Source organism: Pipistrellus hanaki, assembly GCF_964339955.1.
Source record: "Pipistrellus hanaki genome assembly, chromosome: 14".
NCBI classification, from domain to species: domain Eukaryota; kingdom Metazoa; phylum Chordata; class Mammalia; order Chiroptera; family Vespertilionidae; genus Pipistrellus; species Pipistrellus hanaki.
The window spans coordinates 23,031,227-23,058,643 of record NC_140516.1 but is presented as its reverse complement, the minus strand read 5'-3'; the positions used below and the strand labels follow the sequence as shown (position 1 = coordinate 23,058,643).

The window sequence follows — 27,417 nt, the reverse complement described above, 5'->3', positions numbered from 1 at the left end:
TTGATTTAGGTCAAAAAATTAGATTTGAGAATTTAGTCAGGATATAGGGAAGAGGTAGATATTATTGGAATGTACTTCCATTGTAAAATGTCACTGCAAGCTTTTTCCTAATCAGTCCAAACTATGGAATAAAATAAATTAGAAAATAAAATACTGTACTAATATAGATAATGCTAAATAAATTAAAATGATGTAGCCTCCTTTGATACTACATATAAACATCCTTTCTGTGTATACTAAATTTATTCTTTGTGATTGTACTGTTGAGACCACAGGGAAAAGCTATGCCATAATGGGAGGGGGTTAAATCTTTGAAGAAAGGGGGATTACTAGTGTTAATTCTTGCAATATAGATGGGCCCTGAGGTGAAATCAGAATTTGTGAGGTGAGTTTTAGAAGAGAAACAGCTCTAGGTTTCTAGGTTCTTTCTGGGCCTTGAGTTTGGAATCTGAGTAACAGAAACATGCAGGAATGGAGTAGAGACTACAGAAGTTCAAGGACACAATGCAGTTATATAAAAAGTAAAGTTACTTCCATCTGAGATCATGAGACCTGAAAAGAAATTTAAAAACTGAAACCATGGCATAATTTATTTGATACCATCTTCAGGACATGATATAAGCTTTAAATGGGGGGGGGGGGGGAGATTTGTGAAACATTCTGATCAGAAGAAATTGAAATTGCCTCAGTTGAGATAGAATTGTATATTCTTTTGCTCATCACTTGCTCACCATTTGCTCCCCAATATCTGACCAATACATTGCCTGGCACATACTAGATAATCAGTTACAGAGGGTGGAAAAATTAATGTATCATTTTGGTATAGCTCCTGAATACCCTATTTCCTACTTAATATCCCTCCCACCCCTCTTGATATTTAGCATTTATGTGTTTATTTCTATAGAGGTGTACTAATTATCTTTATATTCTCATGTTCCTGTCTCTGTACCTGTAGTTATTTATTGTGTTTATGTACTTGGTAAGGATTTCTTTGTGTTTTTCTTGTAACTCTATTGTATTGTGTCCTTGGGTATCTGAAAATTAGTTATATGACGAAAATCACTGACCCAGTGGACGTTATTAAAGCTACGAAACTAAAATAAACATTTTGAAGATATTGGATCAACTTAGATTGTATTCTTTTTAAAATTATATGCCCACTTAATGAGGTATAAGAAAAATAAGTATAGTGAGACAAGAAATGATCATGTAAAGGTAACCTGTGGTTATAGATATACTTTGCGCTATAATTGGGGTATTAAGTTTTCTCAGTTAGTGCATTTTGTTCAGCTTTATATTTCGTTGTTTGAGAAACATAGCATAGAGTAAACTGTAGCATTAACAGCCAGCCACATTGCAATTTATTTTTATAGCATAGTGCAAAGCAAACCAAGCTGAAAGTACATTCAGGCACTGAGATTTAAATCCCTTACGGTAAGAAAGTAGTTCCATAAACAGATGTGATCATGGATTCTGAGTTTGTTTGCTTGTGGCAAAAATAAAGTACCAACTCAATAAGTTTTAATTTATAGGCATCTACTCCAGAAAGCCTTGGGCACTTTGAACAAAACTGACTAAAAATAAAATTTAGTAAAATGAAACCTAATCTGCCCCATTCTCCATTCACACCAGGGAATATAAATTTCCCAGCGGGGCAGGGGAGAGGTTTAGCCAAGTCTCTTCTAGGTGCTTTCTTGGAATTATAGCTGTGCTATGCTCTGGAAGAGGATCTTACTACATTCCTGGACACTTGAAAATGTGAAAGTGCAGCTAGTGGCGGTCATCCATCTCCAGAAGATGTTTAGGTAACCATGGTTCTGTCTAACCTGTGGTCCTGCAGACATGTGGAGCTTTTCCGTCTCACTCATAGGAAAAATTATTTGCCCCTTTTCTCTGGCAGAAACCTCCTTTTTGTATTAAAGTCTGTCTCTGTCTCTACCTCTATCTCATCTCCACAGCATCAAAGTCTATGATTCAACCATTTGGCATATAGTTTACTAAAAATCCTTATTCATGCAGAATAGAAATGATGGAACAATGAGACAATTGTGTGGGCTCTGACCTTGTAGAGAAGGTCTTTTCCTAGCAGGGCCTTTCACTGCTTACCTCACAGTTTTTTCGGCCAAGGTCTCACTTGTGAATTCCAGAATGTCAGCAGCTGTCCCCACAAACAAAAGGAGAAGTTCAGAGAGTTGGTCCCGAGTGATTGTGCCTCCAATAGGTAGAAGCCATCTTCCAATTATTAGCATTAACAGGAATGTCTGATGGAGTCCCAAAGTCCAGTCTTTCTCACACACTGTAGATAAGTTATTTACAAACACTTTGGCCTGTTTAACAGAAATGCCATACAGACAAAAGGATTATGAGTTGCCACCTTGGAGAGAGACACTTCTTCACCATGGCTTTCAATCAAGAGTTAGCTTCCCTGGAAGGTTACGTTCAGAGGATGATTCTTCACTTACTAAAGAAAGTAAAAGTCCTTTAACTGAACACTGAAAATTTTTAAAAAGCTAATGTGGTCCTTGAAATGAGCAGCTTTATAACTAAAAGTAATTGAAACCTTACATTCGCTAGTGGGGTTCTTCTGAATGATACTTAAAGAGACAATTTTATGATGTTTTAAAGATCATTTTTTACTTTATTATTCTCTGTAACTAAGTATAACACATAGCAATTTTTTAATTTTTTTAAATCCCCATGTTAAAATTAAAAAATTCCCTATATTTTTTTCTTTCAGCAATTTTAAGTCTGAATTTTCAAATCTGGGGATATATTAGCATGATACAAATGTTCTCTCTTGTTTTTGTTGTTTTAAAGCACTATTATATCAAATGAGAAAATGTAATGTTTAATCATTACTTAAGTGTAAATAAAGAGAATAACTATAAAGTTTTTTTCTGAATATTTGGCACGCTATTCAAAAGTTCAGAAGCTAACAATCACATTATTTCCTTCCTTTATTCTTGGACTCTAAGAAAAATTTGCATTCCATTTATGTATTCTGGATAATATTTCTTGCCCACTTTACTTCTAAAAAAGTTTTTAAAGTATATCATTGACCCTAAAAGTTATAATCTTTTGAAGACTACAGAGCATAAGTCTCAAATGAATTGGATAGTGATTCCAACTGATTTATGCAGTAATTTAACTATGTTTGTGCAAATGTGTTTATCCCTTTAGATCACTTGCTGATGTCAAGTGCAAGGGTAGAGGGAAAATGAAAGAAAGTCAGAATGCTAACTTGATCGAAGCCATGTATGAAGATCAATAATCTTTCATTTGCACACTTCTTTATATTTCTTCTATGAGACTTCACATACCTGTTATTTATTTCTTACAGGGACCATACTAGCATGGAATATATTAATATTTTCAATTACCAGATTTAAAAAAAAACCCTGAGATACAGAGACTTAAGTGGTTTGTTCAAAGTGATATTGGTAAATTGTGATTCGAGCTTAATTAGAACCCAAGGCTAGTTCTATTAAACTCACAGAATCAATAGCCTATCTTAATGTTGAAATCTGGTTCAATGATAGAGGCCTTGGCCTTAAGTCTCTCCCATATATTATTTTCTATAGGGCCATGGTTAGTTTTCAAAATATCATACATGTAAATAACAAAGAAGTGATTCAATTTTGGCTGGAAATCTTTATTTTATTAATATGAACACCTAAAACAATGAAGGAAGATCCCAATCTTATATTATCCCTTAACAAATATATGTATATATCTCACTTTATACATATATTGTCTAACCTAAGAATTAAAGGTTTGTTAATACTGCAAGTTAAACATATCTATATATCTATATCTATATCTATATCTATATCTATATCTATATCTATATCTATATATATATGTGTGTGTGTGTGTGTGTGTGTGTGTGAATAAATATACAATATTCATGCACAGGAAGGGGGGGGGGGAGGGTTGTCCCTCAGCCCAGCCTGCATCCTGTCCAATCTGGGATCCCTCTCACAATCCAGGACTGCTGGCTCCCAACTACTTGCCTGCCTGCCTTCATGATTGCCCCTAACCACTTCTGCCTGCCAGCCTGATTATCACCTAACCACTCCCATGACAGCCTGATTGATGTCTTACTACTCCCCTGACAGCCTGTTTGCCCCCAACTGCCCTCCCTTGCAAGCCTGTTCCCTCCCAACTACCCTCCCCTGCTGGCCATCTTGTGGCCATCTTGTGTCCACATAGGGGCAGGATCTTTGACCACATGGGGGCAGCTATCTTGTGTGTTGGAGTGATGGTCAATCTGCATATTACTCTTTTATTAGATAGGATGGAGGCCTGGTACCTGGGTGGGAGCCAGCTTGTTTGCCCTAAAGGGTGTCCCGGATCAGGGTGGGGGTTCCCTTGGGTTTTGGGGTGGCCTAGGTGAGGAACCAATGGCAGTTTGCAGGTTGGCCACACCCCCTGGTGACCCAAGTAGAGGCCTTGGTATCTGGGATTTATTTATCATCTACAATTGAAACTTTGTAGCCTGGAGCAAGCCAAGCCTTCTGCTCACTCTGTGGAGGCAGTCATTTCTCTGGGATTTATTTATCTTCTATAATTGAAACTTTGTAGCCTTAAGTGGAGGACAAAGCAGGCCAGGGCTGCAGAAGCTTGGCTTCTTCCATCACTGGGGAATCCCAAGCCTTCATCCTGCTCTCTCCATGGCCACAGCCATCTTGGTTGGGTTAATTTGCATACTTGCTCCTGATTGGCTGGTGGGCGTGGCTTGTGGGTGTGGGTTTGGTGTAGCAGAGTAATTGTTAATTTGCATATTACCCTTTTATTAGATAGGATATGCCTATTATGCATGTTAACTATGTTTAATTTAACCAAAAAATACAATTATTTCGCAAATTCCTGAGTCAAACAAACAATGAGCAAATTTCCCTAGAAAAAGCTGAAAGGTGTGGAGCGCACTGTCCTTGTTAGGTGAGAAGCTTTGATAGATCCTTTTAACATTCTGTGGGGAAGCTCTTACCGTCTCAATGAGACTGTCACCTCCATGGGCATCTTCACTTGACATCAGAGTTTGATTGAAGTCTTCTTTGCTACTGGCATTCTGTGATATTTCTTCAGATTGGCTACCACAATACTAAGAATTTTGTAAAAAGGCAATATATCAAAAAAAAAAAAAAAACCAACCCACAAAGATAAAATTAAAAATAGCTTCAATGTATCTAAGAAATTATGAGCAGAGATGTGGAATTTAAACAGTATGGATAAACATTCCCAAAACTCAGATTATATGTTTGAGATAGAAAAACCACTTTTTAATAGGTCAACTATATGTCTTATTGTTCTACAAGTCTATGAGGATTGTAGAGAAATGTAGAATTTATAGATTGATCAATGGGGTTCCGTTTTGAACCCTGGAACAACTGTAAAATAAGCTAACAACCAACAACAACATTAAAACATACATGGTCAAAGCATTCATTCTAAGAGTTTGTTTCTTGTCCCAAGAAGCCTCTTTTACCTAAATACCATTTTGCTTAAATAGATGATCCAATTATTTTTCCATCTTGCCTGTTAAGCACTAAAATAATAAAAAAAAATTAACATTAACCCACCAAAATATAGACTTAGTGTCAGCTTAGAGGTCAATTTAAGTTTATAGAAATTTTTATAGACCTAAAATAGATTTATTGTTCCTCCTTCTTTTTCCTTAATATTGCATGTAAATTTCTGCAAGTGAGCTGTGCTTGATTTTTATCCAGCCAGATGCTAGGAATCTGAGGTAGAGAAAGTAAAAGAGGAAAGAGGTGGCACTTGAAGTAACTGTACCCATGATTATTTCATAAATGGTTAAAAAATATATAATAATAAGCTTTAAGATTTCTTTAAACAGCTGCAGGGCTAACAGATTTTTGAAACACACTCCACCACCACTCATCCATGATCGCACATTTGAATTTTGAGAGAAACTATTTTTTAAATATTAAAGCTGTAAGAAGTGAATTTTTCTTAATTATTTTGGATACTTCATCAATCACTCTATGAGCTCTTTTAAAAATAGAAAATATAGTCTGTTAAGAGGCTATTTTTTCCTATCTTCCATCAAAAGTACTAGTATTATGGGTGAGATGACAACAAAAATTAAGAAAAATAGCCATGTGCCATATCTCTAAGAGTAAAATACAACTGTTTGCACACTTTTTTTCTAATATTGCCAAGGCTCTGAGAAAAGATAAAAAAAAATTTAAATACTTGAAGCAAGTAACAAATTCTAATTGTAGTATTGTGACTCTAGTTAAAAACCAAAAATTTGACCAAAAACTTTAAATTTTTTTTTTATATCCTTGTCACTAAAACTCCATGGACATCTTTTTATTTTAAGGAAGTATAAGATAACTTAGCAGCAAACAGCTGTCATCCATATCATGATGTTATAAACAACCGGAGTCCCTCTCTACTCTCATAATTCTACTTATAATACATCGATGAGACTTCCCTTTAAGTGGCAGCTGTATTAGGACTTTAAAGAGCAACTGGTTTGACTTCTTAAACCTAATCTGACTTTATTGTTTTATGATCATATTGTTTACATCAGCACCATGTATGTGAGTTCAGGTAGATGACCTGGGTGCCAACACAAACCCCTTTTTTATGGTTTATGTCCTAAAAACTCTTATTAGCTTCAAAAATATTCCTTTGGGTCAAACCGAACTGACTCCGTCAAGAACAGCAAGTTTCCATTGCTTTAACTTACCACTTCATAAGTAAGCCTAAGAAGTAAGGTCATAATTGTTGTCATAACCATTTTGTTCCCATTCATGCAGACCTTGTCAGATTCAGAAATAAGAGTACATAATTGATTGTCCAAGAGGAATGTCTGCCTGAAGTAGGTCAGAATGTTTTCCTAATGCCAAGTCATAGGTTAGAACATTTAGGATTCAAAGTAAATGGAAAAAGTGAAAGGAAATTAAATTACTCTTTCCCATCAAGAAGAATTTAGATGATTTTGATGGTAAGTCCTCTAAAACATGGAACACATAACTGAGAAAGGCAGTGTGGTTAACCGAGTCGGGGTCAAGCCATAGGTTCTAAGCCCTAGAAAGCTGTTGATTAGTTGCATGGCCTTGAGAAAAGTACTTAATCTTTTTGAGTCTTGGGGTCCTCTTCTATAAAACAGAAGTGCATATACCATGCCGAACTCATGTAGTTGCTGGATTTATAAATGAGAAAACATACCTGAAAATACTTTGACATAAATAGGAAAAGTGATTATTATTAAAACCAACATTTCTTAAATGAATGGACAAAGAGAATTCCTTTATTCTGCCATTTCTTATCTCTTTAAATGCAATTCCAATGTCTTTTTGTCTCTTTTTTTTTCCCCTCAATTTTTTTCTACCAGGTATTTCCATCTCTACCCACCCTGCCCAATCCAATCTCTGGGCATTCACTTTAATTCCTCATGTCAATAAGAGTAGATTGCATTACTACTAAAGGCCCAATTTCTTTTGTAGTATGAAAATTAGAGAGGTACTGCCCGTGGCTCAAAAAAAATCTTTTTTTTATTAAAAAGAGAGCTTTTGGTTGCAGGCTATTTGTTGTAATGGGATCTGACCTGTATATCAATTAACTGTGCCATACACTTATATTATAAAAGCATTTGGGGAAATGAATTGTTATTGTGGATGATAGCCATGTCATAGAATTGGATATGAAGGGGAAAAATGATTCAAATCGTGAACTTATTTCCATACCCCTGAAAATAGTAAGCAGTAAGAAAATTCAAACAGTCCCCTAACTCCCTATGGTACAGTTTTTAAAAGTCATGATAACTTGAACCAACCAATTTACTGTTACAGAAATATTTTTTCTACGGGGATAGAAATATCCTATCACATTAATATTTTTTTTAAGTAGGAGATTTAAGGCAGATAGATGTTTTCCTTAATGCCTGTATTATTGGTACATGCTTGTGGAATTTTTCAAAAGGAGGTCACAGAGCTAACTTCCCTTCTGTGTGCCTAAAATTTGGAGTAAGTATTTTCTTTCTATGTTCCAATATCTAAAACATATATAGGAGACCTACTTTTGCTATAAAATGATGAATGCCAACAAATAAATCTACGGAGGGGGAGGGGGAAATTCTCAGATCTTACCTAACGTATTTTATTAGTGAAGGTAATAAAATAATATTATATCATAGCTATAGTTTATCTGTAAAACATAGTCTTGTAGCCAAAACCTGTTTGGCTCAATGGATAGAGCGTCGGATTGGGGACTGAAAGGTCCCGGGTTCGATTCCAGTCAAGGGCACGTACCTTGGTTGCGGGCATATCCCCAGTAGGGGGTGTGCAAGAGGCAGTTGATCGATGTTTCCAACTCTCTATCTCTCTCCCTTCCTCTCTGTTCAAAATCAATAAAACATATTTAAAAAACAAAAACAAAAACAAAAACAAAAAAATATAGTCTTGTAACCCCAACCCTGAAGATGTGAAGTCTAGGCTGGTGTCTGATGGATGTTACTAACGACCTGTGTGGTGTTGTACAGGTGCATTAATAAGAAGAAATAGCTGAATCCAGCCTAGAGCCTGCTGCATAAGCTTGCCCAAGTAAGAAGCAACTCACTTAAAAATTAGGACCTCTGTATGTGTATACACTAGGGTCTCTGACTGAAAGCCATTGTTTATTTTTTAGGTCAACGTGGTTCTAATACTATAGTCCACATTTCCTCATGGCGGGTCTCATGAGTCTTCTTCTTTAAGGTTATTTTGGGTCTCTAGAGCAGATTTCCTATTTCATTAAAGCAGCTCATAGGGCCCTCAAAAGTGAATCTCCTGTAATCGTCTGTATTTAAGATAATCTCAAATAGGCCCTCCAAATTTGATTGCATTTATATAGCATGGTACAGATGATGGGGCTTGTTTTTGTTCTTGTGGTTCCTAAAAATGTCATTTTGTAGGATGCCAGATTATGGAGCCCTGCACATTCTTAGTCCCATATAGGAGCTCATTGACCCTGCAAAGGTTAAAAACAAATTTTTATCCCATCATGTAAAACTCTAGCATATTGGGGGAGGCGGTGTCTTAGGAACAAATCCTAATACAAATTGTTAATTAATTATCTAATCTTAAATTATCTAATCTTAGTGAAGGTAATAAAATAATATTATATCATTGCTATAGTTTATCTGTAAAACTATTTACTATTTTTATTGGTTTTGACAGATTATGAATTTGCTTCTATTTGTTGATTACCTCTTTTTATTCAGTTCTTAATAAATCCAGTTCCTTAGAAAAATACATCTCTGACACAAATCGGATTAGAATATGAAAGCAGTTTATTGCTGAATGTTCCACTTTTCTACTTTCCAAAAGGATGTACCTGGTTCCCATGTTGCACTTCAAGAATCCACAGTGATGGAACGATGTTAATCAGATACACAAATATGGCTGGTGAAAACCTGTGAAAGAGGGGGGAAGATAGTTCAGCTTTAAAAAAAAAAAAAAAAAAAAGGAAAGAAAGAAAGAAAATAAATGCACATCCCCTGACCACAGTGAGTCAAATCTTCTCATTTCAAGTGTTTGCTTCAAAGGGGGAAAAAAAAACATTATGTGATTTCTGCCATATGGAATATAGAAAAACAGAGTAACTGTAAAAGGCACTAGCAGCTGTCATTCTCACTGAATTTCTAATCCAATTAATAGACGTTAATTTTAATATGGTTTAATGAGGCACTGCCAATTAATTTCAGGCACAAAGTGGGATATTTTGTATTTAATATGTCCTACAAAAAGCAAATACAGCATGAGTAAATCTTCTTGGATTTTTTAGCATTGCAATTTCAGTGGCATTAACTACATTTTTTAACATTAACCTGGAATTCTGAGAGCTCAAATAATAACATCCTGCTAGAACACAAAAATCAGATGATAACAAATAGAAATGAGCAAAATCAACTGGCTTTATCTGTATCTGCTAAAAATACATACAACAACAGAGGAAGGGTTTTGTATCTTTTTAAAAGACTATATTCATTACTAGTATTTTCTGGCTCAAAATTCAGAGGTCTATACAAAGAGTAGGCTTTAAAGTCATTCACAGGTTCAAATGCCAATTTTAACCTCTCAGTTTGCATCCTAAATTACAAAGTGAGGATAGTCAGTGTGTTAGTCAGCTTGGCCTGTCATAACACAATTCCATGGGCTGGATGACATGAACAGCAGAAAGTCACTCCCTCCCAGTTTTGCATATTGGAAATCCAAGATCAAGGTTCCAGTATGGTTGAGGTTTGGTGAGGGCTCTCTTCCTAGTTTGTAGATAGCCACCAAATTGCATTTTATTGTAGATTGGACTCCTATAGAGCATCTCAAAGTCAAAATTGTAAGTAAATGTATTTTTATTAAAACACTTGAAGTACACACATGTACTGGTTCAAAATGACCTGAAAAATAGAAATATTAATTGTTCAATAAGTAGAATTATCTGAGATGTAATGCTACTAAAACTGTACTATTATAATCCTGGAGAGAAAAGTGAACAAATCTAAATGGAAAAGAACATTTAGAATGGGCTTTTTGAAGGCTTTCAACCCTTTCACTAACATCTTTCAATTTATGGGGAGAGTAAGAGAGGAGGAATACAAGAAAGAGAGCTCTTTAAAAATAGTCAATATTTAATATAGACACTCTTCCACCTTTGATTTCTTGCAAAATCCAATTTTGAAACAAAAGGTTATTGGTCACCTTATTAAAATCTGACTTGGAAGATGGCTGGGATGCAGAGAGATATCAAAAGCCTCCAGTTTGAACATGCTCTTAAGAAGGAAAGAAACAATTAATTTTGACCTTCCATATCAAAGGAAACATCAGGAGAGACTATTTCCTTTGTGAGATAGGGAAAGGAAATAAATTCTAGTCAGAGGGACAGTTGCAATATGTAAATGCTTGTTTGGATACCTCTAATGTTAGCTAGACTGCAATTTTGTTGACCCTCTTGAGACTGATTTTGGGATTAACTCCCTGACAATATGTTACAATAATAATCTAGTGAAACCATATATTGAAAACATAACAGCTCTTGAAAGAGGTTAAAAATAAAACAAACAATTACCTATAACATTTTCTTTTATTTTCATTTTCTTTTTAAATGTTTTTTTCATTGATTTCAGAGAGGAAGGGAGAAGGGAAGAGAGATAGAAATATCAATGATGAGAGAGAATCATTGATCCGCTGCCTTCTGCATGCCCTCTAATGGGGATCAAGACAGCAACCCTAGCATGTGCCATTGACTGGAACTGAACCTGTGACCCTTCAGTCCACAGGCCGACTATCTGCTGAGCCAAACCAGCTAGGGCCCTATAACATTTCTATGTATAACATTTATTTCTAAAATTGGAAAAAATACTATCCTGTTTCAACTTATTTCCTCTAACTTGAACTCTAGTTTATACACACACACACACACACACACACACACACAAACAAACAAACAAAACAAAATGTCAAGATCCAAGCTTTTCTGTGTACAGAAAATCTAAATCCCATAATCTGATATCCTAAGCTTCCATTATTTGGTTTTATCTCCACTTCCCCTTCCGCTTCCTTTACCACATCCTATCAAGCTGAGCTACTTGAAAGGCACTGTGTAGATCCAACCTGTTATGTATTTAAAACAAGCAAAACAAAATGTTTTGGAAAGTTGCCCTCACTTCAGTGCCTCTTCATTAGACTATTTGCCATGAGTGAAAAGGAATTACCTTGAGGTCTCAAGAATTAATCATATTTAAATCATGAGTGTCAGAGTCCATGGTCTTTCTCATCACATTTCCCATCCTCTTAACCCAATATGTAGTACCACGTACTGATGAATAGCAAATCAGAATCAGGAGCTCCCTTCTCTCCTCCCTCTCTAATTCCCAGTAGCAGGCTGTAGCAGTTGTACAACTCAAATTCTTTAAAAAAAAAAAAAAAGGAGAAAATAAAAGCCTCTATTACCTAGAAAAATATTAAAATATGTTATTTTGACTATGAAGAATATATTTCAGCCATCTATGATTTGTTTGACCATGGGTCCCTTTTTTTTTTTTTAATATATTTTATTGATTTTTCCACAGAAAGGAAGGAAGAGGGATAGAGAGCTAGAAACAATGAGAGAGAAACATCGATCAGCCGCCTCCTGCACATCCTGCAACCAATGTACATTGGTTGTGTACATGTGGGATGTGCCGCAACCAATGTACATGCCCTTGACCGGAATCGAACCCGGGACCTTTCAGTCTGCAGACCTCTATCCACTGAGCCAAACCGGTTTCGGTGACAATGGGTCCCTTTTAAGAATGAAGTGCTCTAGGCTCCTTCACTTGGTTAATCTACAACAGAGGTTCTAAAATGGCTTTATGGCAAATGTCTCTCCAATTTATAATTTTCTGTTTTGGAATATGCTTCCTTTACATATCTGCCCATCAACATCATACCTGTATACAGGTAATGTATTTCTCCTGGGACCCAACATATTCTCACTGTTTTATAGTTATTTATGTATGAGACTTAGATTTCCTAAATTCTTTGAAGGTAGATCCTGAATATTTTATCTTTATATCCCTTCCCTCTTCCCTTTCCTTCACCTTTTCCTCTCATCAGTGGTATCGGGTATCTTACTAAGTCTTTAATTAATGCTTGTTAACAAACACTTATTTGCTTAAAAATTCATGAATTTATTAATAAGGAAGGACTGAACAAATGCAGTGAATGGAGGCTACTGGCATCTACCAGGACCTTTTATTCCCATTTCAGGAGGTCCAGTGCCAAGTGTGCTTCTTTCATTGTGCCCTTCATGGAATTGTCACACTGCAGTAGAGTTTACAAAATTAAGAGGCCCAAATTTGAATCCTGCATCTTTCATTCATTCATCTTTGGAAAATAGCTAACTTCCCTGAGGCTCAATACCCTTGTCTATAAAATAGGGATAATAATATGCACCCCATAAGGATTAAGTGAGACAGCGTGACTTATGTGCCTGGTATTGTATTGATATGGAATTTTTGGACTGGGTCACAAGGTGTCCCCTGGGCAAGATGGTCTCCTGGGCTCTTGTCCAAAGGAGGCGAAGAATAAAACCAAGGAGGAAAGATGGTATAGCAAAGGTGACATTTATTGAAGAACAGGTATAGACTCCCATGTGGATAAAGGGAAAGAATCTCCCAGCACAGACTCCCACGTGGGGAGGGGGAAAGAGTCCCACTGAGCTCCCTTTTCCCCGGTTTATAAAGGCTGCAGTTATTTTTTTGTGTGTCTCGATATCCCCTCTGATTGGCTACCACTCCCCTTTGATTTGGTCACTGTAGCAACTCCTGAGCTCACAAGTCAAACCTCACATGGAACACATGAGGCCCTCCTACTTTATTTTGTAAATATAGACATTTTGCTACTCCCAGTTCCCTTACCTTATGGAAATGTAACTGCTGCCTCTCCCAACTCCATTGTCTTGTGGAAATGTACCCTTTTGCAGCTCTGTAGCCCTGTGCTTTTTTCATGGACCCTCTTAATTTTAAAAATTCCCTGAACCTGCCCATTTCACCCCTAAAAATTCCTATTTCAGTATGTGCTCAATACACATGCGTTGCTGCCTTATACAAGCTCAGCTCTGCAAATACATGCGTGGCTGAAAGAGGATAGAGAGGACACCCATTTAGAAGACTGTCTTAAAATAACATAACCAATCCTATTTTTAAACTACGATTCTCAAAACCAAACCTACTTAAGACTCCTTGAATTAAGGGAAATTGTTTGTGCTGCTGAGGACAACATTGTGCCTGACTTCACATTCATTGACCAGGTCGTGGTTTGCAAGAGCCATTTGCCCACCATGACTTATAAAATGCCACACCATCAGGGCTGCCTACCTCTTGGGTACTGTTGCTTACCATTCTTCTTCACCGTGCTACTCTAACGGTGTTTTTCTTTCAGTTCTGGATAAAAACTAAGTGCCTTCCTAACTCAGAGCCATCGCTCATATATATTCCTCTCCCTTGAAATACTTCTCTTCCTCTCCTTTCACCTGATTATTTCTTTCTCATAGTTCATGTCAGCTATATGGGACTCGACAGAAAAAAATTTCCTCTCCCCTGCATCTAAATCAGATCTCCTTGTTATGCTTGTCTCCTCACACTCTTCACTTTTACCACATATATTTTCAAAATTTATAATTATATAGTCACATGTGTTTGCGCTCATGGCCGTTTCCCAGCAATTCTGAGTAATTACAGCACAAGAACTGAGTCTACCTGCTGATCAATGTATCCATATCTCCTTCCACAGTGCGTGGCACGTGGTGGTGGGCTCCTTTCATATATGTAGTAATCAGATAAGGTCATAGCTGATTAAAGTTCCTATTTTCTTGCCTCTCTGTTGCTGGTTTGACTAGAAGCCTCCTCTTGAAATATCATCATAAATTGATTTATCAGAGGTGTTACTGAAGGAAACTAATGATTCTGTTCTTGTGTGAATTTAATATTGTTCTGCTAGTATGAAAGATTTAATATTTCAGAGTTATATTTTAGCCATTATTTATTATATTGAAGGTTTGCCTTATTGTTGATCGTGCACTGTCAGTGCAATTTATTTTTGGAACCAAAGAGAAATATGCATTCTAAAAATTAAAAGCTAGGCCTGATCCTACCTTGTGCTGTGTAACTAATAAAGCTGGATGCCCTTTCTCAGAAGCTATCAAATCATTTTACTCAGTCTTCATGGCATCAGAAGTAAGTAGATGCCAACCATTTTGTATGAAGACTTATACCACAGATGAATCTAAGTAACTCAAAAATAACTTAAATTAGGTTTCTGGATACTAGTTTATGAAAATAATGACATACTATTCATACCTAACAAAAACTGATAAATATATGAGTAAATGAATAAGACACATCCAAGTGGAAAATATTTACAAAATTGAGAATACTCTATTGCTAATAAGCTACTTTGCCCTTAGAAACTCAGATTTATTACAATGCCAATTACCACTACCTTATCAGAATACAGGAGGTACCCAACGTTTATACTTTAATGCCCAATTACTTTGCCTTTGCTCAGACATTTTTTCTAAATTACTGGTAAAACCTTCCTAAATATGAATTTTTCTCCCCACAGACACTTTTTTTTGTTTGCTTGTTTCTTATTTCACAACCCTTAACCAGCATATCAGTTCTCTCTAAAGTACCCAGCAGGAGAACGATCTTAAAGGATTTTTTTCTTTATTTATTTATGGACTAATTTACTAATAAAATATATTTATAGGTCTTGCTACATGCTACATACTGCTCTGAGCTCTTAAAGAGCTATATTCATTGTGTTTCTTTTCAGTTCATTTCACCCAAAAATAAAATATTATTTGTCACACGAAGTTGTCATTTCAGCAAATTATAATGTTTTTCACAGAATGATTATGTCATGACATTTAGCAATTTAGCTCTGCAATGAATTATATTTACTTCAACTCACCATTAATCTAGAATTAGGATTCCATTTTCATCCTTCTAAATATGACAATTATTGTTGTTTTCTTATTGAAAAGTGACATTTGTTCATTTTTGGAAGCATATAACAATATAAAAAAGCAAATAGGAGAAGAATTAACCATGATATCACTGACTAGCCTGTTTAGCTTTGTTCTCCACAAACAATGAGGATTCTAGTCTTCCAATCATATGCATAAACCTGAAAATAGATAAGATTTAAGTGAAGCAAAAATGATGTTCCAAAATTATTTCTGTGCAAATTGTGATTTCAATTTCTCAGGATTTCCTACTCTACAAATAGGAGTGGACTTGTAAGAATACTAGACCTACGTTTCAAAATCTCACATTAAACTGCCTTGAGTGTCCTCAATAAAATTTCTGGAGCACTTTATTATAATAGGCCTGCTTTCATGGAAATAAAAAAGTAGGTCAAGATACCTTTTTGTGGGCCCATAAACCCTGTTTAACAATTTTAGAATTGTCTGTCCTCCTTACATGTACTGTAGAGTGCTTTCTCTAAGGGGGCCTTAATACCCACTAGCTCCACCTGGGCTGCTCAGTTAGGCCTTCTGTTAATGCATGGGCAAAAGGTGCCCAATAGGACAGCCTCAACATATGACCTGCTTCTCTGCATTCCCTCAAAACTCACCCCGTGCTCTTGCAGAACACATACCTTCAAAGTCACAAATCTGATTCCTAGCCACCACCCACTTTTCTTCTTAATTAGAGCCCCCTCACAACCACCTGTCTCCAAGAGCCTCTGTCTGTATCTGCCACTGAAGAGGGAGGGAGGCCACAATTAAATGGCCATAAGCTCATGAAAACTACACCCAAATGGAGAATTAAATATGGAGAGTGTATGTTTTAACAGGCGCTGACATCAGATAATAAAGCTGTATTGATATCATGCTCTCATATCAGTGTTTTTCTCCCTCTCCCTTAAAATTCTCTAAAAATCAATAAAAACAGATGTTTTTAAAAAAGGAACAGAAGATACAAGGAGGACTTTTAAATGGGCTGGGAATACTCATTACAATGAAATAATTTTTTATATTTCCAAAACTCTTTTAAAATGCCTACATTTATGTTTTGTTAAGGGAAAACTACTTCTGAAGGTGAATATTAATAATAATTGTCATTGTTTGTTGATGTCCATTTTAAAAATAAAATCATAATCCCAAATTATGATATAAACCAGTAGCAGCAGTACTGTAGACTTCACTTAACCTAAAATGCCCCAAGACAATATCTAAAACAAGAATGAACATTATTAAAATGGAAGTTGCCCACATTCAAACCTCAGCAGTTTGCTTCACTATGAGTAAACTAGTTATAGGAAAAAAATATGCATCAATTTTAAAATGCATGTACTATTTTTTTCATAAATTTCTGAGGCAAAGCAAATCATGACATCTTCCTAAATGGATTAGTTCCAACTGAAACCCTAAGTACTGCCATCATCATAGACACTCAACTGGAAAAGCCCTTCTCTCTTCTCTCCTCTCTTGTAAAACCACCAGCTACTTCAAAGCCAATGAATAAATCACAAGAAATTTTCTCTGTCTAACAAGTTCTACCATACTGAGTGTATCTTTATTCTTTAGTCTCTCTGCACTCCTGAACTTAATTTGTGGGAAAGTGTTTGGTTCTCAGAGTGTTGTTCTTATGTAACTGCTTATATTGTCCTGTTCTCATACAACTGCATAGCACCCAGTACAATAAATTATTGTTTAACTAGAGGCCTGTTGCACAAAATTTGTGCAAGGGGCTCAGCCCTCGCAGCTGTGGCTTTGTCTGGAAGGTTGTTCGGCTGTCTGGTCTAATTAGCATATTATGATTTTCTATATATATAAAAGTCTAATATGCTAAGTGTCCTACCGATTGGCCAACCATTCAGTCAACAGCTCGACCAGTTGCTATGATGCGTACTGACCACCATGGGGCAAATGCTCCAAATGGTGGTTAGCTTGCTGCTGGGGTCCAGCAGATTGGGACTGGGCAAGATGTCCCAGACACACTGTGAACCCCTTCCATGGTCCCTCCCAGGCCAGCCAGCCAGCCCCCATAGGCCACCATCAGGGACTGGGTGAGGCAGCCCAATTGGGCCCCCACCCATGCCCAAATTCATGCACCAAGCCTCTAGTATTATTATAAAATGAATAAGTGAACAGGAATTTTAATGGTCTTTGGAGGACAAGCTGCATTAGCTTTATTTTATTCTATAAAAGACAATGGCATTTATTTCTGTTCTATCTAAGAGATTGGCTTTCCACTTCAGCATCAAAAATAAAGACAACCTAGAAAATTTCCCCTCTTCTTTTTTCTTTTACATTCTGTTTTGGTTTATAAAAAGATGTCTGCTCATGCAAGAGTTTCTTTGAGCCATGTCCCTTTGCAGTCTGAACTTTTCTACATTTTGTTCTAAAAGCAAAATTATCCCAGTGCTCATTAGCAGGTCACCTGGGATTAACCTACCTCACTTTGGAAAAGAAAAAAAATATATATTGCAATTCTTTCTCTACTATAGGGAATCTTTGTCCCTAAAAATATATGTATTCGTACTATCCACAGGCAAAGTCTAATTTGCTTATTAAAAGCAGAGCATAACACTTAGGCTGATGGAATCTGATCCTGGGGTGGGGAATCCTTCCTAAGCCTCAGCTCTCTCATTTGTAAGTAAGAGCAAGAATAGTTCCACCAGGGCTATTCTGAGGAATAAATGAGGTAATATCCGTGCAATGCCAATGCCTGATTCAATAAATATGAGTGTTCACCGGAAGCTAGGAATTATATTTGTGATTTATTATTACTAGTTGCGACCTTAGATAAACAATCTTGCCTTGCTGTGTAACAATGTCCTCATCATAAAACAATGATAAAGATGTAAACTAACCCATAGGGTCATTATGAGGATTACGTGAGAAAATGAATGTAGAGCAGACTGGGAGCATTGTCAGTACTCAATAATTGATACCTGTTACCACCTCCATTATCACTATCAACTTCATCTATTCTCATATATATTATTAACAGGCTGTCAGAAAATGGCACAGTCATTTTATTAAGAGGCTATTTCAGGTGGATCAAATAGGTGTGTGGGACAGGAGGCTCAATCAGGGAAACAAAAGAAATACTGCAAAGCATGAAGAGGGCTGACAGCAGAGCTGATGGTAGGGAGGACTTTCCCCCCCCCCCCCCAAGAATTACTAACATTAACTCTAACAAATGAACAACATTAAGGCAGTTGAGTTGCACCCCAGCTACCTCTTTGAGGTCAGTCAGACAAACTGAAGATAAAATATAACCCCCCCCCCACCTCTCCTAAGCAACTATGAATAGTAGGCTTAATTTCAGAAAAAAGAAGAAACAAAATATGTCTCCATCTAGCATTTTGTATTAACAATCTTGATGTATTTTAATATTATTCAAAAGCGAGTTTCAAAGAAAGTGCATTTGTTATACCAGTATATAAAAAACTATTTAAAAATGGTTTTAACAAAGGATTTATGCTCCCCAAGTTTAACTCTCCTGATACCAGTACTTCCAGAGTAGCGAGAAACATGCACAGAGGGAGAATAATCCTTGATGTAAAGATTAATTTTCCATTGTTGGAAAAGAAGTTAAACTATTCAGATTTGTTCTGATGCTGCACCCATAATAATGCCACTGTCATTAGAAGGGGAAATGCATGAAATTTAGCAATGGTTCATGGGAGCTACCTACACTTTCTTTTCCTCCCAGTGTGGTACAAGAAGCTACAAAATATTATAAGCCTAATTTTCAGTTCTAAATGTCTCAGTTGAACATACTCATAGAGAAAGCAAGGACATTGTTCAAAGGTTTAGTTTCTCAGTGGTCCCATTAAGCAGACATAATTATTGTTTTGATCCCTCCCAAGTCCATTGTGAAATAGAAAAATAAGACTTTTTTTTGCCAAAACCGGTTTGGTTCAGTGGATAGAGCATTGGCCTGGGGACTGAAAGATCCCAGGTTCGATTCCGGTCAAGGGCATGTACCTTGGTTGCGGGCACATCCCCAGTAGGGGGTGTGCAAGAAGCAGCTGATCAATGATTCTCTCTCATCGATGTTTCTAACTCTCTATCCCTCTCTCTTCCTCTCTGTAAAAAATCAATAAAATATATTTTTTTTTAAAAAGAAAGAAAAATAAGACTTTTTCTTTAGAGTGAAGCATGGTACTCATTCAAGGTAGCATAAGACTCTTCTTTCTAAAGCCATGACTCAGGTCACTAAAAACAAACTCATTTGCTGGTAACATTCAACATGTGCATCCCCAAAAGATGCAAAGTTAAAACACCATTTTGCATTGAGCTCAATGCTCAGGAAGGAAAATGTGCACATACAACCTTGAATATTGCAAAACTCTGGAATCACATAGCAGGTGGTGTGGATAAATCCAGTGCATAGTGGAAAGTGTTACTGGAATAACTAAAATACTAAGGAGAGATTTCAGAAAGTATGGACAGCAAGTGTGAACAAGGAGAGAAATATTCTATCTGCTGAGAGAATTTCTAGCGCCCAAGTTGGCCATCTGGCAATTACAGGATCTTCTTCCCAATCCCTTCTTCCCTGATATCCAGAAAGATCATCAGGAGAAGACTGCTTTTACTCCCCAACTTCCTCTCTGGCATTTTTATAAACAATTTTGATCAGGAAGATACATGTGTCAAATACTATAAAATTATATCATATAGAGTTCCACAATACACAAAACTTGTTCAAGATCAGATTTCATATGTTTTCTATCAAATCTAGGTTTTTCATTTCTGTTCTTGAACTGTCTAAATACAATTAAGTAATCAAAACAGATTTCATTTAGTTTTTGTTTTTGTTGTTTTTTTTATAGAATTCGTTTGAATTTGAAATCCATTTAGGATAGAATCTCTTCTTATTCCTATTTTATCTTTTTTGTTTTCATTTGGGAGACACCAAGACATGTATAACACATGATGTTTCAAATGAGATGTGCTAAAGATATAAAATTTAGAAGAAAATTTCCCCTTGGAGGTAGGATACCTGAGGAGGAGAAGAGATAAGGAAAAGTAGAAAAGAAAGTCAATATTTGACTGTCTTCTGGGGGTATGTCAGAAATGTCCCATGCCACAGCTAGCTCGTCCCTCTCCCGAATTTTCCTCTCCTTGGCTCTTCCATGTCTAGCTCCCTCTCTTCTTTAACAGATTCAGCTGAAATGGCTTTCCAGAGAAGCCTCTCTGACCACCCTTCCCCCTGGTTCTCCTTCCCTCTGTAAGCCAACCCCTAAGGCCTTCATAGTTTTAATAATTCATTTATTTACTTGCTTACTGTTATTAACTCACTCACTTGTTTATTTACTTCAATATCTTCTGGGCCCCCTGATTAAAATGTGAGTTCTTTCGAGACAGAGTTTTATCTGTGCTATTCACCTGTGTATTCTTGGCACTCAAACAATGTCTAACACATATTAGACGTTCCAGATATTTTTGTTGAATGAAGAATGATAAGGCTCTGTACTTGCTCCAGAGAAATCTGCTCAACTTTCCCTACACTCACCAACCTCAGGATATCCTTTATCTACAGTCTTTGCACTCCTCTCTCTTATCTATTTTTCCTGCTACAGATAAAATACTGTGCAGTCCCCTTTTGTCCGCCTTCCCTTCCCCACTGCAATAGTACCCATTATCTATTTATAAGTAAATAGTACCCATCACATCCTTTGTTCTCTAAATTGTTGGAGTCTTAAAATCCCTTCTCCCCCAATTACCAACTAAGTGATCCTAAGTAAAATGATTTTTAACAGCTCTGTGCCTCTGTTTTCTCATCTGAAAATGGGTGAAATTAGAGGAACAAAATAATTGAAGCTTCTATCAGAAGTTGGATAATTTGTGTAAAACCATGAAAGAACCTCAACATTAATAAATGTGAAATAGTCATAATTATTCTTATTCCCACACATTGAGTGCTTAATCAAAATTATACCTTTTTTTAATTTTGAGTCTTTGTTTTCTGTTTCCTCTGCCTGTGCATGCAGTGTCTACCATAGTATCATGCTTACTAATTAGACAGTTCAACTAGTAGTTATCTGATTGCACTTAATAAAGGAAAAAGAGATAATGACAAAAGGTGCCCAAATAGATGAAGTATTTTATTAACTCAATTATATCTACCTTGTGTTTTTGGAATTCCAATGAAGAAAGTTCATTTCTTAAAATTAGGTACTTTTGCCAATAAATTCAACTTATATTCCTATTTATTCTCAGATGCTGTCTACTTTCAAGTAACAGGCTTCAAATGTGTCACAATCTTGGTCATCACTATTGGCTAGAAAGCAACTGAAATAGTGTCTTCTGTTTGATTTTTGCCTAAATAGTAATTCATGAGTCCGTTGGACTATTGCCCAGACAACAGAAAAACAAAATAAAGCAAAGTTGTACTAATTTCTACCTTATAGGAATATAAGTAAATGGGCAGGTGGAATTAATAAACATGAGGTGAAATGAAACAAATTCCACTGGCATACATTTATTGCACTTAATAAGGAGTGTGCTGTTGGCTTACCCTCTCCTATAGAATTCCAACAAGTTAAATGTCTCCAACTGGCAAGTTATCAGTGTTGATGTAATGCTGCCTGTCCCTGGACAGCTGAGCTCAGCAGCTCTAGTTCCATTTTCCTTTCCAAAGGATAGCTAAAGAAATATTCTTTGGATCAGTGTAATATGTTTGCTACATTTCAAGAAATTTTGTTCACATTTTCCTCTATAGCTCTGTTTATTGTTCCATGATTTCTGTAGATTTGATTTATTTGGGGCTAGGTTCCAAATATAGTAAAAAGAGCAATGTTCAAACTAGCCCAGGGTAATCTAAAGGAGGTTTGTAGATTTGATGTTCTAGGAAAGAAATTTTTACCTCATGTGTTGTACAGAGTATAGTCTACCATTCAGGCATTACTTGATTGACTGATTGATATTCTATATGGGAGGGTTTCCCCTGCTTCTATTTCTTCTTGTTGACTTATAAATAGATAATGTATTCGACTGATATGTAGGGTAGTTCTTTGACAAGTCCTTTTTACAAAAATACTGAGACTTGATATACATAACTCTGTAACATTATTCTCCTGACAACATATCATGGACATCCCACAAGGTCAATAGTTAAAATCTAGCTCATTGTTTTTAATATCAGCAAACTACTTTATATTTGGATATGTTACAATTTTCAACCAGTCTACTGATGGATAATTGGTTGCTGTTAGATTAATTTTCCTCTAACAAGATGGAAATTATTATTTTTGTATATATATTTACATATAGATACTTTTGGTTCCACTGGGTAAATGACAAAATATAAAACCAATAAATAAAAAGATACATACAGTATCTATATTAATGTAGATCTCTATATAGATCTATATTGACATTTTCCTATATAAATAAGTAGTTACTGCCATCTATTTACTATATAAATGAATAGGTACTGCCATATATTTACTAACTTTTCTTAACACTAAGAAAAAACAAAAAGTTATGCCTTGCCTTACCTAGAAAACGTCAGCCTAGGAATGAAAGATGTCCCAAGTCATCTTTTTAATTATTACTATATCACATCAGGGATAATTTTCTATATATTTTATTATTCCATCTTCTGATTTCTTTATCAGATTTATGACAGAATAGCCTGAGTACTTTGCTCACAAAAATTACCATATTTGCAGATTCAATTATAACATCAGTAGAATAGGGTATTCCAAATCACATTTCAATTTAGATAATTTACAAAGACTCATTTGTCCCTGAAATGTTATAATAAGCCAAATCTATCATTTTTTCTTATTTTTAAATATTAATCTAGATAATAAGCCAGCAAAATTTTTGTAAATTACATCATGAGCCTATTCTAAAATAAAGGTAAGAGTTTTCTTTCTACTTTTTGGCTCTGAACCAATGGTTTATTGGCCAGTCCCTCAAATAAAGATATACAGACAGAAAAGGTGTCCAATTAACACCAGATGCTTTTAATAAAAAGGGGGGGGGGGTGAAAAAGAGAGAAACCGTAGAATCTAGAAAAGACCATTCCTTTTTTAGTCATTAGTCATCAACATGCTATTTAATTTAATTCATAACAATCTATGAGATAAGTATTTATAGTTGAGAAAACTGAGGTTCAGAGAGGTCAAGTAACTTGCTCAATGCCTCACAGAAAGTAAGTAGGAAAGCCCAAATTTCACCCCATTATCTGTCTGAATATGTCCTCAGACCCTTATTTGACATTGACTATCACCTAGTTTTGCCTCAACTTGTTTCTCCTCTCTTGGTTGTAAGTTACATGTTAGTCTGAATCAGCCATCAGTGATAATATAGACATAAAGGTCCATTAGCTATAGTATTTCTATTCAACTGGAGGGAAATTTTGATTTAATGTGAGCTAAGGATTCTGGTTTACTCTTGGAGAGGGAGGAGGTATATTTCAGAGCCCACAGAACTGATCCCTCTTCTGAGGTTGACATTTCTTCCAGAAGCTCTAATGCTTGGTGGTAGAACATTTTTTAGATCGCAGACTTCATCTTCCTATTATTGAAGGTATTTTCTACTTTAGCATTTTAAAGTTACTCAGGAAAAACTAAATCCATTTCACATGACCTGGTGGATGCACACTTTTCTCCCCTTCTGTTTCTTTACCATTGAGAATCTAATACCATTTTTTCCTTGAGATATTCCAAAAGGCACACTGGAAAGTACCTTAACTACCCCCTTCTTATAAGCTGTTCATAGGGTGAGGGGACAGGGAGGGTGGAGGGGGAGCAGGCAACAACTTTCCAATCCTTATTGTATTAAATTAAGATCCTACTCAAATACTTTTTTCATTGGTAATTTTAGAAATTTTTCAACAGTGAAAAATTTAAGCAAGATTGATTTACATCATTTTAAGAGACAACACATTCACCCCCTGCAGTGTCACAAAATACAGTCTTTTGTAGTTTGATAGGTAAAACTGTAGAGAAGAGTTTTGTTCTGTTTTGTTTTTTTCCTCCCTCAATATGGTAGCTAACTATAATTGCATGCTGTGTGTAATTCTTGAATTGGCTAATACTATTTTTTTTCTTTCTCGTGAATTGGGTAGTTATAAAAAGTATTGACATATATAAAACACAGCCTCACTGTATTTAAAAATTAACACAAGAAGAGGCCAATCTTGGAGAAGTTTTAGGATGAAAATCTACTGGGAATGGAGGGATAAAGGTGGAGGTTCTTTGCAAATGGCAAGAGAATCCTTTTCTCATTTTTTCTATTGTATTCAAGTCTTTGGGGGAGGAAAGAAAGCATCATGCTGAGCCTGTAATTCTTGACACTGAGGTTAAGTCCGGAACCACCCCCTGCTGGTCCCTCCACCAGCGTGGCAACCCATTAGCCAAGCTCCAAAGTGACCAAACCCAGACACCTGAAGCTGGTGCCACGTAGGGCTCCAGGGACTGGAAGGAAGTAAAGGGCTGAAAGCACAGACTGTTGTGCTGTCAGGGTCTTCTCCCCTTCATCGCTGCCCCGTGCACACAAGCTCTTGCCAAAGTCCCTGATGGCATTCCCATACTTGCATGTATGCAGAGTAACCGGTGTGCACAGGCACACACATCCCAAATTCAGAAAGGAGGTCACATGACACCCCTTTGCCCTCAAACCCCCCATTTGGAGCACTTTCTGCAGAACAAGCAAGCGCTTTCTTTCTCGCCCCCCCCCCCCCCCACCTCATTTCCCAAGTTGCCAAAGCTGGGACTGGGTGACGCCTGGCTGTGATTAGAGTCTTCCCAGTGATGCCCTGGGACCCTGAGGTGCCCAAGGGACGCGCGCATCTTGCGCTCCTTCCAAGCTCCCAGCATGAACAAAGGGGGGTCTGAATCCCACTAAAAAGTCCTGGGCTTCTGGAGGAAAGCTCTGGGGCAGCCTGCGAGTACCATGGGAGGGATAGTGCCCCTGAGACTCCGTACCCTCCCTCCCATCCCCTCCGGAGTGCTCTCACCATTTGTAGCCTCTGCCGCGCTTGATCTTGAGAGTGAGCGCAGTCTCCAGAAAGAGCAGGAGGTTGAGTAGCGCCAGCAGCCAGTACCTGGGCTCCTTCTTCACCACGGCCACTCGCCAGACCCCAATGAGCGAGTGCAGAAAGAACAGCAGCCGGGTGACCAGGGCGTTGAGCAGGACCAGTCCCTCCATGCCGGCGCGCTCTGCCCTCCTCTCCGTACCGCAGACCCCGGCCAGGACCACCCAACCCCGCCCGCCGGAGAGCAGGAACGTGACAGCTCCGAGACCCGCTGCCACTGTGGTCCCTCCTCAGCCTCCCGCTGCTGGCTTTCAACAGGAGAGAGCGCCTCGCCCCTCCCCCAAACTTCCTGAGAACTCTTCAAAGAGGGGCGCCTCTCAGCCCAGCTTCTCCAGGCTGCTGGGCTTTCCCGGGAGCCTGGGGCTCGCAGTCCCGGTTCCTGGGCGTTATTCTCCAGCACTGCCCACCCCCCTCCCATTCCGGGGAGCTAGTAGTCTCCATCCCTGCCCTCTATCAACCCCGGCCTCCTTGGAGTCCCTAAGAACTTCCTTACTCCGAGGGATCATCGGAAGGAGGAGAGGTGGACAGGGCGCTGCATAGCCAGGAAGGGGGAGGAGGACGCCTCTGGGTCATCTATCTCCCCCGTGCTTGCCTCTGAAGGCAGTCTTGAATTCACTCACACTTCTTACAGGAACAGGCTGTCGTGGTGGTGACTCTCCGCTGGAACGGAGGAGGGCCGGCGAATGTGCTGTCCCAGCAGTTTTAGAAATACGGTTTCTGCCCAGTAAGGAGAGCTACAACTTCCAGGGACTGGAGGAAATCAGACACCCCCGGCTTTCTGAGAACGCCTTGAACCTCATCCGTGGGTGACCGGGTCACTTCTACTCTTTGGACACAGTGCTACTGAAGAAAAGAAATAGCCTAGCCGTTATTGTGTCATCTGCCACTCTCATCCTCCACCCCCACCACTTTTTCTCTGAAAGCATGTTGTAGAGAAAAGAGGGCAGGGGGGAGATTGAGGAAGGAGATAGAAGCTTACAAATTGAGGAAACTGAGCTTACAACGTTATAAGCTAGGAGTTCGAATAGAAGGAGGAATTCATGGAGCAGGGAACAAACTGCACCTTGAGGTCTGTGACCAATAAATTAAACTCCGGTCTTTCCAGCATCCAGGGCAAAGTGGAAACTGAAGTCAGGGTTTCCCGAAATACCTTGGTGATTTCTGTTTCCCTGTTTGGTCTCCTACCACCTGTACCACTATTTACTTAACATTTTCCTTTAAACAAACTCAGGTTTTCACTGAAGTCATTTTAAAAGGAAACTTTATACTACCTGTAAATGGAAAATCAATAGAGTAGGCTATGGATGGAAGGTAATTACAGAAGTAAATAAAATGGAACGAAGTCACTGAGACCTACCTGGGCATTAATTATCGCTCTCCGGGGCTCTGTGCTTCAGGGTCCCACTTTTGGGGAGATAACTACTCAGATTACTACCAAGCCAGAACGCTTTTTTTGACCACATTAGTAAAACTGGAAGAAAAATGCAAAGGAAAACCTTTCTTGGTTAGGTTTATTCAACTTAAAACCCTACCATAACTTTCTTAAAAGCTAGGTTGAAAACTCTGAATTAGATGATTAATATCTTCTTCGGTAAAATAAATAGGTAAGTAACCCAGCCGCTTAAAGAAGTGTATTTGTTTCTGGTACTGTGCATAGGGAGGAACTTTTCTTTTTCCTGTGGGTCTGCATTCTCTCTTATCTTACAGGAAACCCAGCAGTGATGTCCTGGGGCTGCTGGTTATAGTGCCCTTCAATGTAGGCTGATGGCACAGGAGAGGGCCCGCCCAGCAGGAGGCAGCACGGCATGGAGTTGGCACCAGGCCAACTTGCTGCCTTGGACTCCTGGCTCAGC

The 27,417-nt window shown here is 37.6% G+C and overlaps 1 protein-coding gene across 1 annotated transcript in view; it reads right to left on the bottom strand.

The window, feature by feature from the left end:
- Positions 1-25,804, bottom strand: part of TMEM26 (transmembrane protein 26) — a 37,166-nt gene extending 11,362 nt beyond the window's left edge. The window contains exons 1-4 of the mRNA XM_084904215.1: positions 25,487-25,804; positions 9,349-9,427; positions 4,991-5,104; positions 2,107-2,327 (exon numbers count right to left, since the gene is read on the bottom strand). Of these exons, the coding sequence (XP_084760341.1) occupies positions 2,107-2,327; positions 4,991-5,104; positions 9,349-9,427; positions 25,487-25,677 (605 nt within the window). The 5' untranslated portion in view covers positions 25,678-25,804. The remainder of the gene's footprint in view (positions 1-2,106; positions 2,328-4,990; positions 5,105-9,348; positions 9,428-25,486) is intronic.
- Positions 25,805-27,417: the final 1,613 nt, after the last annotated feature.